At 34.3% G+C, this 15,970-nt stretch overlaps 1 protein-coding gene across 1 annotated transcript in view; it reads right to left on the reverse strand.

The window, feature by feature from the left end:
• LOC124969946 (phospholipid-transporting ATPase ABCA3-like) overlaps positions 1-15,970 on the reverse strand; it is a 137,545-nt gene that overhangs the window by 14,979 nt on the left and 106,596 nt on the right. Inside the window, exons 22-23 of the mRNA XM_047532949.1 lie at positions 3,754-3,976; positions 399-557 (exon numbers count right to left, since the gene is read on the reverse strand). Of these exons, the coding sequence (XP_047388905.1) occupies positions 399-557; positions 3,754-3,976 (382 nt within the window). The remainder of the gene's footprint in view (positions 1-398; positions 558-3,753; positions 3,977-15,970) is intronic.

Consider the following 15,970-nt stretch of genomic DNA (forward strand, 5'->3'; position numbering starts at 1 on the left):
ATCTTAAACATGAAGACTACAATGGCTGGATTTTAAAATGCAATAGAAAACTTCAACAGTCAACTCAGTCATTCTGAAAAATAAACAGTGAACTTGAAGACAAAACATTTGAAATTACCAAACTAGAGGAGCAAAAAGAAACAATAAATATAATTAATAAAGTCTATAGGAATTATGGAACATCAATAATGAATACTTTCATTCCAAATAGCGGTGATCTATGGGGGGGATTACTGGGGATTGAACTCAGGGGCACTCGACCACTGACCTACATCCCCAGTCCTATTTTGTATTTTATGTAGAGACAGGGTCTCACTCACAATAATTAAGAAAAGTTATTCACATTGGATGAGTAATTACTAGTAACTGATGAGCCTTGTAAAGTACCAGATACTTACTTTCTGGACCACATCTTGAGGAACCAGACATTTCTGAGGAAGAACACAATTTCTTTAGCTCTTGTAATTCATAAAATTTCATGACACTCATCCCAAGGTTATACATAGGTATCAGAATCAACGAATTAAGCATGATATTTTTTGTAGTAGTATCAAAACCTGTGATTTAAAATAAGATAATATTAACATGCTCCATATAAAATAAACTGTTCCAAAAAAATAATGTTTCCCCAAATTAAACTGAGAAAATTACAAAGCCATAATACTATTCTCACAGAACTCTAATTGCTTGCTGCTAAGCATATTGCCCCTGATATCTTAAAAACAGTTTGTATTGAGAATTGCAATTCTGGAAAATTCTTTGGGGAAAGTTGATGTCCATATAATCTACCTTTCTGTCACCCGGTGTGAACAGGAAATCAATATTGATCATTCCTCTCATTTCTATCCTATGTGTTTAATAAAGAAGCAAGCTGTGATGAGAAATTTATCCTAGAATTCAGTGGTAGGGAAGATATAAGGAATATTTTATCAGTTGAAAGGAGATATGTCTTTAAAGAAACAAACTTAAAGTTAATAGAGGTTTCTCTATTAAAGATGTGTAATAGTTGATGGATACATATGAGGAAACATGAAACACAGTTAAGTAGTAATGTTCTGAATTGTCACTCAAGGACTTAAAGACTGAATTCAGATCATTGTGAATAAAGATGAAGCAAAAATTCTGAGCAAAAAGCCTATTTGTAAGACTCTTTGACAGAAGAAAGGTGGCCAATGAGTGAGGATGACAGATAACAGTGAATGAGAATTTTCTACCCTAATGTGTAAATTCTCCAAGTGGTAAAGTCACTCCAAGTATGAACCAAAGAGGGTCATAATTGGTATAGATACAAGTAATTTGACAGTCAGAAAATAATATTAATTGCCCACTTGAATAGATGCCCAAAATAACAACAGGATAATGTTATAGATTAGCTGTTTAGCCTCCCTCTGGAAAGGTTTCCAAGATAAATAAGAGTAATACAACTCCTTAGTTGACAAGGTACTGAAAGCTACCATTGTACGGGTGGGAATGAGGCAGGGATAAAATGTGTTGTAAAAGCATGGATGATATTATTTAAATATTTATTCTTCAGGACAGCATATTCCTTCTTATGGCTAAATAGTGACCAATAAGCACACTACCAACAAACCATATGGCATACGGAGCACAAAATTCACTGAATAACAGTCATTATTAATAATGACTGAATGTTGACCCTCTACAGGATCCTCCCTTGCATTCATGTCTTCAGGCATCAGCTGGAGGGCTGGGCATATGGTATGGGGAGAATGTGGAGTGCCATTTTGTGGTTTGCTTCCTTCTTTCACTTTTAAGCTGCTATCGTCTCAAATTGTATCCTCTGATTTTTCAACCTAAGATCACAAGTTTCATTATAGTTTTAGCCACCCTATACCTCCAAACTCAGGATTAAAGTCATAAACAAGGGAAACTCACATGCAGTTTTTTCATTCCAAGTGTGAAAAACTCTTTCCAGTTTGTCTACTTTTCTCATTTGAAGTATTTTTAGATTTTTTAAGAAATGTCTACAATTTATAACTGTTATGGTAGGAGAACTGGTCCTCCACCTTTACAAATGGTAATGCTTTCTAGTCTTGTGTTACATAAATATTGCACTTCATTGTTAGAACTACTGCTAGGTTACCTTAAATTTTATTTCATAAATAACATCTATTTTGCATCTCAATTGTATCCATTAACCTTACAAAACACACTCATTAATTCTCACAAGTTATCTGTATTTAATTTATATTTTTCATATGCACAATAGCACCATCTGCAAATAATGAGTTTTATTTGTTCTTTCTAATATTACGCCTTATATTTTCTGGCCTGTCATAGTGACTAAAACTTCCAGGACCATGTTGAACATAGAAATGATAGCACCCATTGGCACATCTCCCAGCTCAAATGGAAATCTTTAAGTAACACCAATATTACAAATAAAAAAAATTTCCTAGTGAATATAAGAGATGACTTTATAATTTTGTGTGTGAGAACAAAATAATGATGATACTAAAATCTAAGAACATTATACAGGAAGGAAATTCTAGGCCAATCATTTCATGAACACTAACAAAAAAACTGCCTTATATTAACAATTTGGATCTAGAAATGCATGATAAGGTGTAATAAAAAGAGCTTGGTTATCACAGAAAGAATTTAACAAATAATTAGTAAATATTTCCACATTAAAATAAGTAAGAAAAAAAACACTAAAGCAAAAGAAAAAGTGCTTCTTAAAATTCAATACCTGTTCATTATAAAATTTCTTAAACTTGCAAATGAAGGAAACTGTTAATCTAACATATCTAAAAAATCATTAGCTCAGAGTTGTTTAAGTATCTTTTTATCGTGGCCAAATACACATAGTGTTTATCATTATAACCACTGGTAAGAGTACAATTCAGTGGCATTAACTACATTTACAGCATTGTATAACTATCACCACTAACCATAGTCAACATGTTTTCATCCTTCCCAACAAAAAGTATCCATTAAACATACCCCCCATGATTCCCTATCCCTAGACGATGATAATCTCTTTTCTACTCTGAGTATGTGAGTTTACCTATTCTAGGTACCTCATATAAGTGAAATCATATATTATTTGCCTTTCTGGGTCCATCTTATTTCAAGGTCCATCCATGATGTGATTGACTGTAAAAACGGGTTACATTTTATAGCTGAACAATGTTCTATTTGTTGTACGTACCATATTTTGCACAAATGTCTTTTTGACTCCTTGCTTTAAAATCTTTGGATGTATACCTAGGGTCATATGGTAGTTTCACGTTTAACCTGTAGAAAAACTACCACACTGTTTTCCACAATGGTCAGGGATTCAATTTCTTTTCACTCTTTTTTTTAAAAAAATATGTTTAGTTGTAGACAGACACAATACTTTTATTTTATTTATTTATTTTATAAAGGAGTAGCAGCTGCCTATACTCCAAAACATTCCTATTTGTGGTTGTTGCTATTCTAGTCAATCTATCCTTAAACCTTATGAGCAAAGGAGGAAAATGAAAAAACAGTGTACAAATCCTGGTCACACAAGGCCTTGAAAACAGGGGATTCATTTAGTGATAATATTAGTGGCATAATTTTTTGTATTATAGTCCCATAAAGTTATAATATTACTGACACTTAATAAAAGTTTCTTTATAACTAACAAAAATATTTTTCCCAGAAATTCAGAATGAAACAACTTTGTAATGTTCCTATTGTCAAACTCATATTTCTTTTTTCACAGGAAGTCACTGAAAAGGGGAAATTATATGAAGCCCTTACCTGGTATGCTGTTTATTACGAGATCCACAATAATACCTAGAAAGCCTACACATTCGTTGAATGCGAAGAGCTTAATGTATGCACCGGTGCTATTAGAATACAGGAAGCTGAACAGGTATATGAAGGGAATAACAGACCAGCCGAACACCGTGAGAATGAATGCTGTGTGCAAAATGTTCCCATTCCCAACCAATATGTCCGATCCAGTGATCACGAATACCACCTGAGACACAGAGTATAGAAATAACAAAGTGAAGAAAACTATGCAATACCTGAACGGTCAAGTCTGAAAACTTAGCAAAGGAAAAAAAAATCTTCTTTTAACAGGACACAGAATTATTCACTAATCAAATCACCTTGCTGATGAAAACAAATGTGAGGTACTTCTACTTGCTCACCAGTGAGCAGAAACACTGTTCTCCTTCTTTCTATTTGGAATGGTTTTATTGTGTTCTACTCACACAAGATCAGAGTGCATTCTTTCTTGTTCTCCAGTACCCAAATAGGCCCACTCTCAATATTTGCTGAAGTCAGATCACCTAGAAGGAAAACCTTATTTTTGTTGTTTAAGATTCCCCTTCTGGCATTTAAGCTGGGATTCTGAGACCCACTGTTCACTGCTCTCCAGGCTTAGATCCTGCCTGTGTCTGTACTCTCCCAATCTCAACCATTCAGTTGAGTAGCACCCAGAGAAAGCCAAAGCTAGAGGGGACTTAAGTAAGGAAAGAAAAAAACAAAACAAAACAAAACTGTAGATCTGGGGAGGGAAATAAATTTCCAGACATTAGCATCTTATTAGTTGTTATAGGTTCTACATAATTTCCTTGGTTGTCTGTTTTTAGCATTGAATGATTATGTGGCAGAACCCTTGAGAAATAGGCAGTAGGTTAAATGAGAATAACTAGTATATGATTGATAAAGTGTGGGAAGTTGTCCTGATTTAGCAGAATCAGACTAGGTTGAGGGGTGGTTCCCTGTCTCCTTCTGGAATTTGTCCCTTAAGAGAATGGCTCCCCTAACTCCACCCTATCCTGTCCATCACAGAGGAAGCTCCTCCCAGTCTTGGCCCCTCTTTGCCTGTATGTTATAAATAAAGGAGCATTGGGTGAGCAGCCAGAGCTGGTATGGCCAGACCTATCATGCCCCTTCTCATTTGAAAAGAGTATTGGCTGTTGTGTGTTTATTGAGTAGATAAGTTTTTTGGGTAATAGATAGCAAAACTGCCAACATCCTCCTCCAGCAATTAATCCTTTTCTCATCCACGTGGGATGTGGCAGAGAGGCCCCCCACATTTGGGGCCAAGACAGCAACTGATGGAGAGGATTTTAGAAGAAAGAATAAAGGTAAGGATGTTGACCCTTTCCATGGGAAGCAGTGCATATGAATTAGTAGTAAGAAAGGAAAGGGAATTTAATTGTGTGATGTTAAGCCTGGGGAATGCGTTCTCCACAGAGATAGAAATAAAAAAACATCTATTCAGCTATACTCGATACTTAGCCAGAGTGAAAATTCAGTGGAAAGAACTACTACAGTTCTTGAAATGTAAATGGAGACCTGGTTGCTTTAAATACTGCAGACTCCATCAGACAGGTCTGCCTGCATCTCTGTGAATGTATGAGACTAAGAAATAACTTGGCTTACATAGGTGCAAAAGTTTAAAATCCTAAGAAGAAAATATCCTAATCAAGAATTCAGACAAAATCTGTAATTTAAGAAGGGGAAATTATTCTGTGAGTTTCCTAGTTTAAATATGTGTGTTCCTGCCATGGTTTCCAGCCCTCCAGAACAGCTGGTTTCTGCTCCCTAGGGGGTAAGGATGAAAGCCTACAAAACATGGCTGCTCCCTGCTCATGTGGGACCCCTCAGGGCCAAGCTTCTTGATGAGAGGAGAGATAGCACGGGGACTGGAAGCACAACGGCAGGATATGGAAATTTAGTTTGGACTGGAATTGATACTTGCTTTTATTTGGACCAAGATGTTAGTTTATAGTTTTTGGAAGATTTGAGCAAGAGTCTTAGAAATGCTGTTAAGAGCTTTAGATCTAAGAGTCAGAAGTGCTCGTCCTCCAGGACTTAGAGGACACGGACACAAACCCAAATAAATACAATTTTCTCATACTAGACAAAGGGGCCAAAAATATGCAATGGAGAAAAGATAGCCTCTTCAACAAATGGTGCTGGGAGACTTGGAAATCCATATGCAACAGAATGAAACTAAACCCATATCTCTCACCATGCACGAAACTAAACTCAAAATGGATTAAGGATCTAGGAATCAGACCAGAGACCTTGCATCTTATAGAAGAAAAAGTAGGTCCAGATCTTCAACATGTCAGCTTAGGACCAGACTTCCTCAACAGGACCCCCATAGCACAAGAAATAAAAGCAAGAATCAATAACTGGGATAGATTCAAACTAAAAAGCTTCCTCTCAGCAAAGGAAACTATCAGCAATGTGAAGAAAGAGTCTACAGAGTGGGAGAAAATCTTTGCCAATCATACTTCAGATAGAGCACTAATCTCCAGAATCTATAAAGAACTCAAAAAACTCTACACCAAGAATGCAAATAATCCAATCAACAAATGGTCTAAGGAAATGAATAGACACTCACAGAAGAAGATCTACAAGCAATCAACAAACATATGGAAAAATGTTCAACATCTCTAGTAATAAGAGAAATGCAAATCAAAACCACCCTAAGATTCCATCTCACCCCAATTAGAATGGCGATTATCAAGAATACAAGCAACAACAGGTGTTGGCGAGGCTGTGGGGAGAAAGGTACACTCATACATTGCTGGTGGGGCTGCAAATTAGTGCAGCCACTCTGGAAAGCAGTGTGGAGATTCCTTAGAAAACTTGGAATGGAACCACCATTTGACCCAGCTATCCCACTCCTTGGCCTATACCCAAAGGACTTAAAATCAGCATACTACAGAGATACAACCACATCAATGTTCATAGCTGCTCAGTTCACCATAGCCAGATTGTGGAACCAACCTAGATGTCCTTCAGTTGATGAATGGATAAAGAAACTGTGGTATATATATACAATGGAATATTACTCAGCCATAACAAATGATAAAATAATGGCATTTGCAGGCAAATGGATGAAACTGGAGAATATCATGCTAAGTGAGATAAGCCAATCTCAAAAAACTAAAGGACGAATGATATTGCTAATAAGTGGATGATGACACATAATGGGGGGTGGGAGGGGTTAGTGTTAGGGTTAGAGTTAGGGTTAGGGAGGGGGGCAAGAATGGAGGAAGGAAGGACTGTATAGAGGGAAAAGAGGGGTGGTAGGGGTGGGGGGAAGGGAAAAAATAACAGAATGAATCAAACATCATTACCCTATGTAAATTTATGATTACACAAATGGTATGCCTTTACGCCATGTACAGAGAAACAACATGTATCCCATTTGTTTACAATAAAAAAAAAAAGAGAGGATTCAAAAACTAGCCCCAAGCATGTTTCTGTGGATAGAGGGACACCTGATAGTCCGCAAAGTTTCTATTCAGAGGACTGGAAGGCATTCAGAGGAGGAGGAGCTAACATGGAACTTCTGTAATTTTCATTTGAAAGGTCCTACTCTAGTGCCTTGCTTGCCCCTAGAGAAGTCATGAGGAGACCAAGGATTCTGACTGCTGTTAATGCGGCAGAGAAGGAATTAACAAAATTCAGTTTATACACCATTTTTGAGCAAAATGATTCTCAAAGTTCTGCGGGGACAAAAAGAACTCGCGTCTATTCCCTTTACAACATTTAGGGAGTTAAAATCTGCATGCTCTCTATGTATGGAGCAAACACACCATTCGAACTGAGCCTCTTACAATTAATATGTAATGAGGCCCTACCAGTCCTACTAGGTAGCTCTTGCCTTTCTAAAGGCGAGTATTTAACATGGAAATCTGATTGGATAGAGCATCGTTCAGATCAGGCGGAAATTAATAGATTGAATGGAGTTCAGATTACCTTGGATATGCTTACCGGCCCAGGACAACAATTTTAGGACAACATTTGACTTATGATTTACAAACTTATGCTCAAATAAGTGCATATGCACAAAAGGCATGTAGAGAATTACCTGCCCAGGGAGAGAAAACTCTAAACCCCAGCCAAATTTAGCAGGGGCCAGAGGAAAAGTTTTCAGACTTTATAACAACTAACCTGGACAGTGTTGCCTCAAGGATTTGGAAATATCCCTCACCTGTTTGGACAAATGCTAGCTTAGGACTTAACAAAATTCAGAGAGAAAACATTTGTAATTGTTCTCTTTACAGTCTCCTTAAAAAACTCTACATCAAGGAACAATTGCCCTCATGTGAGAACCAAAACATACTAAAGGTTTTTAAAATGTCAAAAAGGGGCCTTACTTTAAGCCCCTGTTCTCAGCTTACCTAAGGAACAAAATTTAACCTGTCGCTGAGAGAAATGTAACCCTAAAAATGTTCACCCAAAACTGCTGGATAGACAACCATGGACAAATCACGTCAACAGCCAAAGACATATCTCAGTAAGGAGCTTAGCATAGTAGCTTCATTCTCGAAAGTGATAGAAAATAAGGTTTCATAATTTTCCTTGACATCCAAACCTGTCCTAAAAATAAGAAATGACTAAAATGCCCTTGGCATCAAAGTTTTGCTGGAACCACTAATCTTTCTTTCAGTTTCTTACAGGTCTCAGTGAAGGCTTACATTGAAATGTAAATGGAGAAACCTGCAGGTTCACTAGGAGACCACTTGGATCCAAAGAAAAATAAAAATTAAAAAAGGGAAAGAAAAAAATTTTTCTGAAGTTGATAAAAGATGTTCTAATTGTGTTTTTTGGTGAATTAATCTTTTGCTTTTTAGGGATGCTTTTAAAGGTGTGTAACAATCATCAGGACAAAAGCTGGCAAGCTGAATTATTCTGAAGTTTTTCTTTTTATGTCTTGAATTCTTAGCCAAATTGAATCAATGTTAATACATGTTTGTTCATTGCTGTGGAGTTTCACTTACATGTTTGTTCACTGCTATGTAGCTTCACTTACAATAAATTATAAAAATTTCCTTTTTTTAACTGATCTATAAATGTGTGCACAAAATGACTATATATATTTTCATAATTTCAAAATTTACTTACAGTTCAAGGAGCATGCTCACATTTTAAAATTAAAATAAAAATGGATCCATATAATTTTAATTCACATGAATTAATGAGATTTAATATATATTGGGTAAACAATTAAAAATAAAAAAGTCTTCTTTTATACTTATTAACTCACATTTTTCCAGGTAAAAAGGCTTCTTAATTAATTCACATTTTTCCAGATGGTCAAATAAATAATAAAATTGCTAAATTCTATAATATTTAAAATCCATATTCCTTGTTTCTAATTTTTTTAAACAGGAAAGAAATTATTAATATTATTGTCTACATTTGTTTGATATCTTGAGTTTTGCAATTAAGAATAAATAAACCTAATTTGAGGTAAATAAATTACAGGAGATACTTAATTGATTTACAAGAATGGGATGCTAAAAGATTATTGATTGGAACAACATCTACTAAATATGAAAACATCAGATACTCTTAACTAAAATATATTTAAACATTAGACATATTTGTAATTGGTTAATATAAAGAAGGTCTAAAATTTCTTTATTCTCTATGTTCTCATTGAGAACCAAGACACTAACACTTAAAATATCAGGTGTGATATGTAAGTATCTAAAAAAAATTTTTTCACCTGATAAAATAGAAGACTATAACATGTTGAATAAATTAAAATTTGTGCAAAATAATTTTCAAAAGATTTACATGTAATTAAATTGGCTATATATATAATTCAATTGGCTATATATGATTAACACAATCAGCTAAGGTTATTAAAAGTTTTTATTCTTTAAATTCTAATGTTTCTATCATAAAGTATAGTTACAAATATAGATAAGATCTTTTCATAGACCCCTATTAATTGGATCTTCTAACTAAAGAACAGAAGAAAAATAAAATACTTAAAACATTAATTTCTCATTCTAATAAAATAATTTCTTATGCCTTTTGAATTTCTATTATAAAAAAGGGCTAATTTCAAAACATTATGGTTTATGCAATTTGGTTAAACAATAACTGTTATTTTAAAATAGCACCTTGCATTCCAAACTTCAAATTTTTCTTTAAAAGTCAAATTTGAGCAATATAAAAACATCAATGACTATATTTTAATTAACCAAGGTAATTAGTACTCATTATGTTAATTATATTCTTTTTTTCCAGATAAAGAAGTCTTTAAAATATTAGATTTACAGGGACATGTTGTTAAGCTGATGCTCCCCAAATTAAAGTTTTTTCAATAATGGTCTCTTACAAACTTACATTAACAATAACAAATTAATTATATCATTTAATATTTTAAAATTAAATAAATATAAGTTGTACACTTTTTAATTACTCTCTACACTAAGAAGTAAACTTAGCTATATTTTAGAGGACACTCAGGAGATACTGGCTTATTTAAAGGCTAACAATATGGGATATAGAAGTATTCTGACATCTTCCCCAAATAGGGGATGGAAGCTCTTGGCTTGTCTGTTTCATGTTTCAAATGTGGTATTAGAGTATGCTATTTAATTTATATTAATCCAAAGAATTATATATGGATGTCTTATAAAATATATTCAGATAAAAAGGCTAAAAATGGTTTCAAGATTAGGGTAACTTACCTAGATTTTGTCAAGAGACTCATTTAGGAAAAAATAAGTATATATGAAAAAAATTTGTTTTAGGTTCTGACAACTATTAACATTTACTAAATAGTCTTCTAAACTGCTTTCCATACATAAGCTCAGAGATATACATATTTTGTACTTACATGTTGTTATTTTTAAAGCTTATAACATTGTTTTAGATTGCACATAATTAGTATTGTTTTACAACATTACTTTTAATGCCCGATTTTTGTCATATAGTTCATTTATCCAAAACCTTATGTTGGACCATTTGGATTATTTTTACTACTTTAAAAACAAGGTTAATAAAGATATTAATACAACTATATCTTTATGCATAAAGATTATCTTTCCATAGACCCTTAAAATACAATTGCTAGATCAATAACATAAATTCTAAGATTTTTAAATAATTATTAAATTGCTATCCTGACAGATACTACCAATTCTAATATGATAGCTTAAGTTAATTTAGAATAATAAGGCCATTACCTATTACAGGTCATAAGACTAATTTTCAATGTCTGTACTGACTACATTTTATAGCTTTGTAACTCAGCTTAATACTAGAGACAAAATTAGATCGTATGTTTGGTGGAAACTGGGTCTTTTTACATTTATTGTAATGCCCTTTTCAACTTAACAACATTGACTTTAATAATAGGTAACTTTTATTGCTCTTCTTGGTCAAATAGAAATATCTATTAAGTTGCTTCTTATGGTTTAAATATTTATACAATGCTAGGCCACGGTCTACAATTTAAGGTTAATAATGCTCCAGTTTACAACAGTCTTTTTCTACAATTAAAAAAAATAAAAATAAAAAGGGAGAAACAGATCCCTATGTAAACCCATTTAATTTTTAAACATATTATCTAAAAATTATGATATTAGGAGTTTCACTGCTGCTGAGTGACACATGGAGCAATAGAATGCACCAGATTTTACAATAAGGAGATCTTAAATCTCCACCCACAATTGTTATATGCTAGCTCTAGTGAGCTCTCAGGTAAGTAAAATATATGGGAACTCCGTTGTGTACATTTCCCAGATCCACCTTTAATACACCCAACAATGTGGACTGGAGAATCAATCCCCATATTTACTGGTGATATTCATATGATGGGAGGTTTTACAGATACATTACACCCATCCATGTGGCTGGATTTGACTATACTGGCTACAGTGAAAACTTATCTATATGCTGGTTCCATGACAGACTCTGGTTGTCTAGAGGTAACCTTTAAGAAAAAGACAACATAAGGAATACCTAGGTCAGTCAATTATACTGACCCTTGGAACTTAGGATTGTACATTCAAACAGTTATTAGAATGGGACTTTCTCATATCCAATATCTTACTGCCTTAATTGTTCTGCAATAGAATCTGGCACCTTTCCTAAATGGATAAACTATACACGTCTTGCCAATACTACATATTATCTCTAAATGCGGTGGATATATTTTTGTATTGACCTTCAAAAAAATTGATGAAAGACAGTTATATCAAAATATCTTCCTCTAGAAGATTCAAAGCCAGAAAGGGCTAACGTGGCAACATTGCCACCAAATATGTTTCACTTTTAATTCTTCTTGAAAAGAATTTACAAGCAACCATGTTTAATTTAAATCTGTAATGCTATGAAAGATCTAAGGAACTAGGCAAATAATTGAGTTGTTTAAAACTATTTTCAGTATATAAAAATAAGATTAAATATACAATCATTCTGATTTTTGAAACTCCATGTAATTTGGACTATTCCCTGTTATTTGGATATTACTCTGCACTACTGGTAACCATGTAATAAAGACCAAATTAGAATCCAACAAGCTGATTAGTATTACACTAGAGAGATGAATAATTCACATCTATATTCTAACAGTTATTTCTCTGATGATAATTTGGTTCCTATAAAATTTAATGTATTCTTTTAGGTTTCGATCTATTCCTACATTCAATATATCTAGGGGCATGATTCCTTCTGCTATGGTCCCTGAAAGTTAAGTATTAATAGAATGATTGAGATCAAATTAAATGCTTTAACAGCTATTATTACAAATATCAGTGATGAGTCTTTTGCTCTCAAATTTAAGCAAAGGCTTAAATGCCATAATGATCATAAGCATGTGTGTTGTTTCAACTAAATATCACATTTCCCAATGGGACTAAGAGATAATTAAAAATCATATAATAGACATTTGACATAGCAGTAATAAAAGCCTGGATTTTGTAAAATCACATCACTACATCCAGAATATTCAAAATATAGAATTGATCTCATGGACTCTGCATTTCTGATAGATCAGATAGTTCCTAAATTGAATGGTACTGAATAATATGTTTGCTACTAATTCTTTTTGTATCATGATAATAGGTTACCATACCCTCCAAACCAAGAGCCGGGACCTGGGAGCAGCTCTCAGAACCAAGATCCGGAGACTCAACATAACTGCCTATCATTTGCATTTTAAAACATTAAAAAGGGGAGATGTGGGAAACTGTCCTTATTTAGCAGAATCAGACTAGGTTGAGCCATGGGACACAGAGGCATGGCTTCTAGGAGCTGCCAGGAAGCATGTGGCGCTGCGTGGGAGTGGTTCCCTGTCTCCTTCTGGAATTTGCCCCTTAAGAGAATGGCTTCCCTAACTCTACCCTATCCTGTCCAACACAGAAGCAGCTCCTCCTGGTCCTTGCCCCCTTTATGTGTATGTTATAAATAAAAGAGAGTTGGGCAAGTTGTTGTTGTAAGAGGTCAGAGCTGGCATGGCCAGGCTCGTCACACCCTCTCTCATTTAAAAAGGGTATTGGCTCTTGTGCGTTTATTGAATAGATAAGTTGTTTGGGTAATAGAAAAACTGCCAACATCCTCCTCTGGCAGTTAACCCTTTTATCATCCATGCAGGACGTGGCTAAGTGGCCCCCCACAATAAAGTGTTCTAATGGAGTAGAAAAAGAAATACAGAAATCATTATAAATTAGTTAAAAATGATTTGGGTACTATGGTTATGAATGCTTTTTTTCTATCACAGCACAACTACCCATTTGGAAATGAAAACAACCTAGGCATTTTTTTGTTGTTGTTGAGAGGGCTATAATGTTTAGGTATGCAACTAATTATAAAATGCCTATTTATGGACAGGAAAATTCAACAATGTTAAAACATATATTTTCCCCAAATTAGTCTATGTATCAGGTGGATATTTTGGAATTCAATTTGACGTGTTCCACACATTCAGAAATATGCCAAATATAGACAAAAGAATTGTCACAAAACAAATACTGTTGTGGTATTATCACATAGATAAAGACCTTAGTGCCACTAAAGGTACAAACATGTCCCACTTCTGTGAAGGTAATTACTGTCTTAATTTCTATGATGATCAATATTTTTCTTTTCATTAACAAAAACATCCCTAGCACACAGAGTTAATACAACTTTATTAAACATTTCAAAATAGCTGGAAGAGGATTTTGAATGCTCCCAGCACAAAGAAATGGTAAATGATTGAGGTGACAGATATTGTAACTGCTCTGATTTGATCATTACACATTATGTACATCAAAATAACAAACTCTGGGCATGGGATATGGCTCAGCGGTAGAGCACTTTCCTAGCACGTGCAAGGTCCTGGATTCCATCCCTGTAGAAACATCACTGTAGAAACAAACAGACAAAAAACCTCTACCCACTCAATATTATAATTAGAATGCCTCAGTTTAAAAAACAAGTAATAAAAAAGAAAGGTAGAAGTATTTGCTTATGCATGGAAAATTTTACAAAATAATTTAAATTATGGAAACCATTAAGTGGAAATTTTGCATCTGAAGGACACAAGTCTGGAATTAAGAACTCATTAGAAAAACTTAAGAGTAGAGTAGATATACCATAATCCAGGGTTTTTAATTTGAAAAGAGATCAGGAAGAAGTATACAAAGAAATGTTCAATGAAAAAAAAGTAATACCAAACATGTGAATGGAGTCAAAAACATGAGGAGAAGGAAGATGAGGTAGATAAAAGTAAGAGAGAATAGCCAAGAAATTTCAAAACTGGTAACAGATATCAATATTCAAGTTCAAACCACACTGAACAGGTCACACAGGGTAAATGCAAGGAAACCTAGACACAGTATAACAAGAATGTTGAAAATCTAAGTTAAAGGAAAAATACTAAAAGAAAACAAAGAAGACATGAAACTTTCTGAGAAGAAGCAAAAAAATGGAAAACAGACTTCTCAGTGATAAAACACAACCTGGGAAACAACAGAATGACATCACTAAAATATACATCGAAATTTTTGTCCAAGGGGAAATAAACAAATTTCCATGCAAACAAAATGTGCATTATTTCTTTTGCCATCAAACCTTTACTAAAATAAATATTACAGCTAGGTCTTTAGGAAGAAGAAAAATGATCCATGATAAAATTTCAAGAAGTCTGGGCATGATGGTACCTGCCTATAATCCCAGCTATATGGGAGACGGAGGCAGGAGGATCAGAAGATCAAGGTCAGCCTCAGCAGTTTAGTGAGACTCTAAAAAATAAAACATGTCTCTCAGCAGTGCCACTGGGTTTAGTTCTTAGTGCCAAAGAAAGAAAAAGAAGAAAAAAATGCAGGATGGAAAGCAATGGAAAAGACGATGTAAACGTAATTAAATATTGACTATAAAAATCCAATAATACCTTGTGAAAAATAAAGGTGAAATTAAAATGCTTGATGATAGTAATGAAAGTAATTGGAGGGGATTAATTGGAATAAGGTTCTATAGTCTTGGCACTATCATGGAAGTAGAAATAGCAATAACCTATACTAATAATAATTCATCAAGTATGCATGCTAATTTTTTTGTGTAACCATGAAAATAATGTTTAACAAACACTGAATAGAAAAAGGAGGAATGGGAAGATAAAACAGATCATTCAATCAGAAAATTGAATAAAGCAAACTATATAAAGCAAAATTTCAAACTATACCAAAATGTGTGGAAATGAAAAATTAGATTGTTCTGGAACACAGAGCTAGCTACCTTCCCGGAATGCAGAGGCTATTTAGATGATGGAAATCAATATCCAAATGTTGGATATTCAAGATGGCGGATTTACAGTTGCTCTGAGGCTCAGGATTTAAGCAGTGGGAGAACGGCTGCTCAGCAGATGCAGCAATCTACAGAGACATTACAAGTTCAAAGGGCAGAGACTCCGCTGCTGAACTAAACCCAGCCAAGAGAAAGCACACCCTGCTCCGCACACAAATCAACCACAATCAAACTTCACCAATACTTTAATACAAAGAACAGAAGAGACCGAAGTCCCAAACTAACAACAAGGGGTGCTCAGGTGCCACTCATGGACATCCACTCCTACAGCAAAACAGCATTCAACCGCAGGCCGTGGATGACCCAACAAGGAGGTGTCTGGATCTGGATCATACCAGAACACATCAGCAAGAGAAAGCTTACACTTACACACACACACATACACACACACCCAAATTTGAATGAT

The sequence above is a fragment of the Sciurus carolinensis genome, chromosome 18 (assembly GCF_902686445.1).
Source record: "Sciurus carolinensis chromosome 18, mSciCar1.2, whole genome shotgun sequence".
NCBI lineage: Eukaryota > Metazoa > Chordata > Mammalia > Rodentia > Sciuridae > Sciurus > Sciurus carolinensis.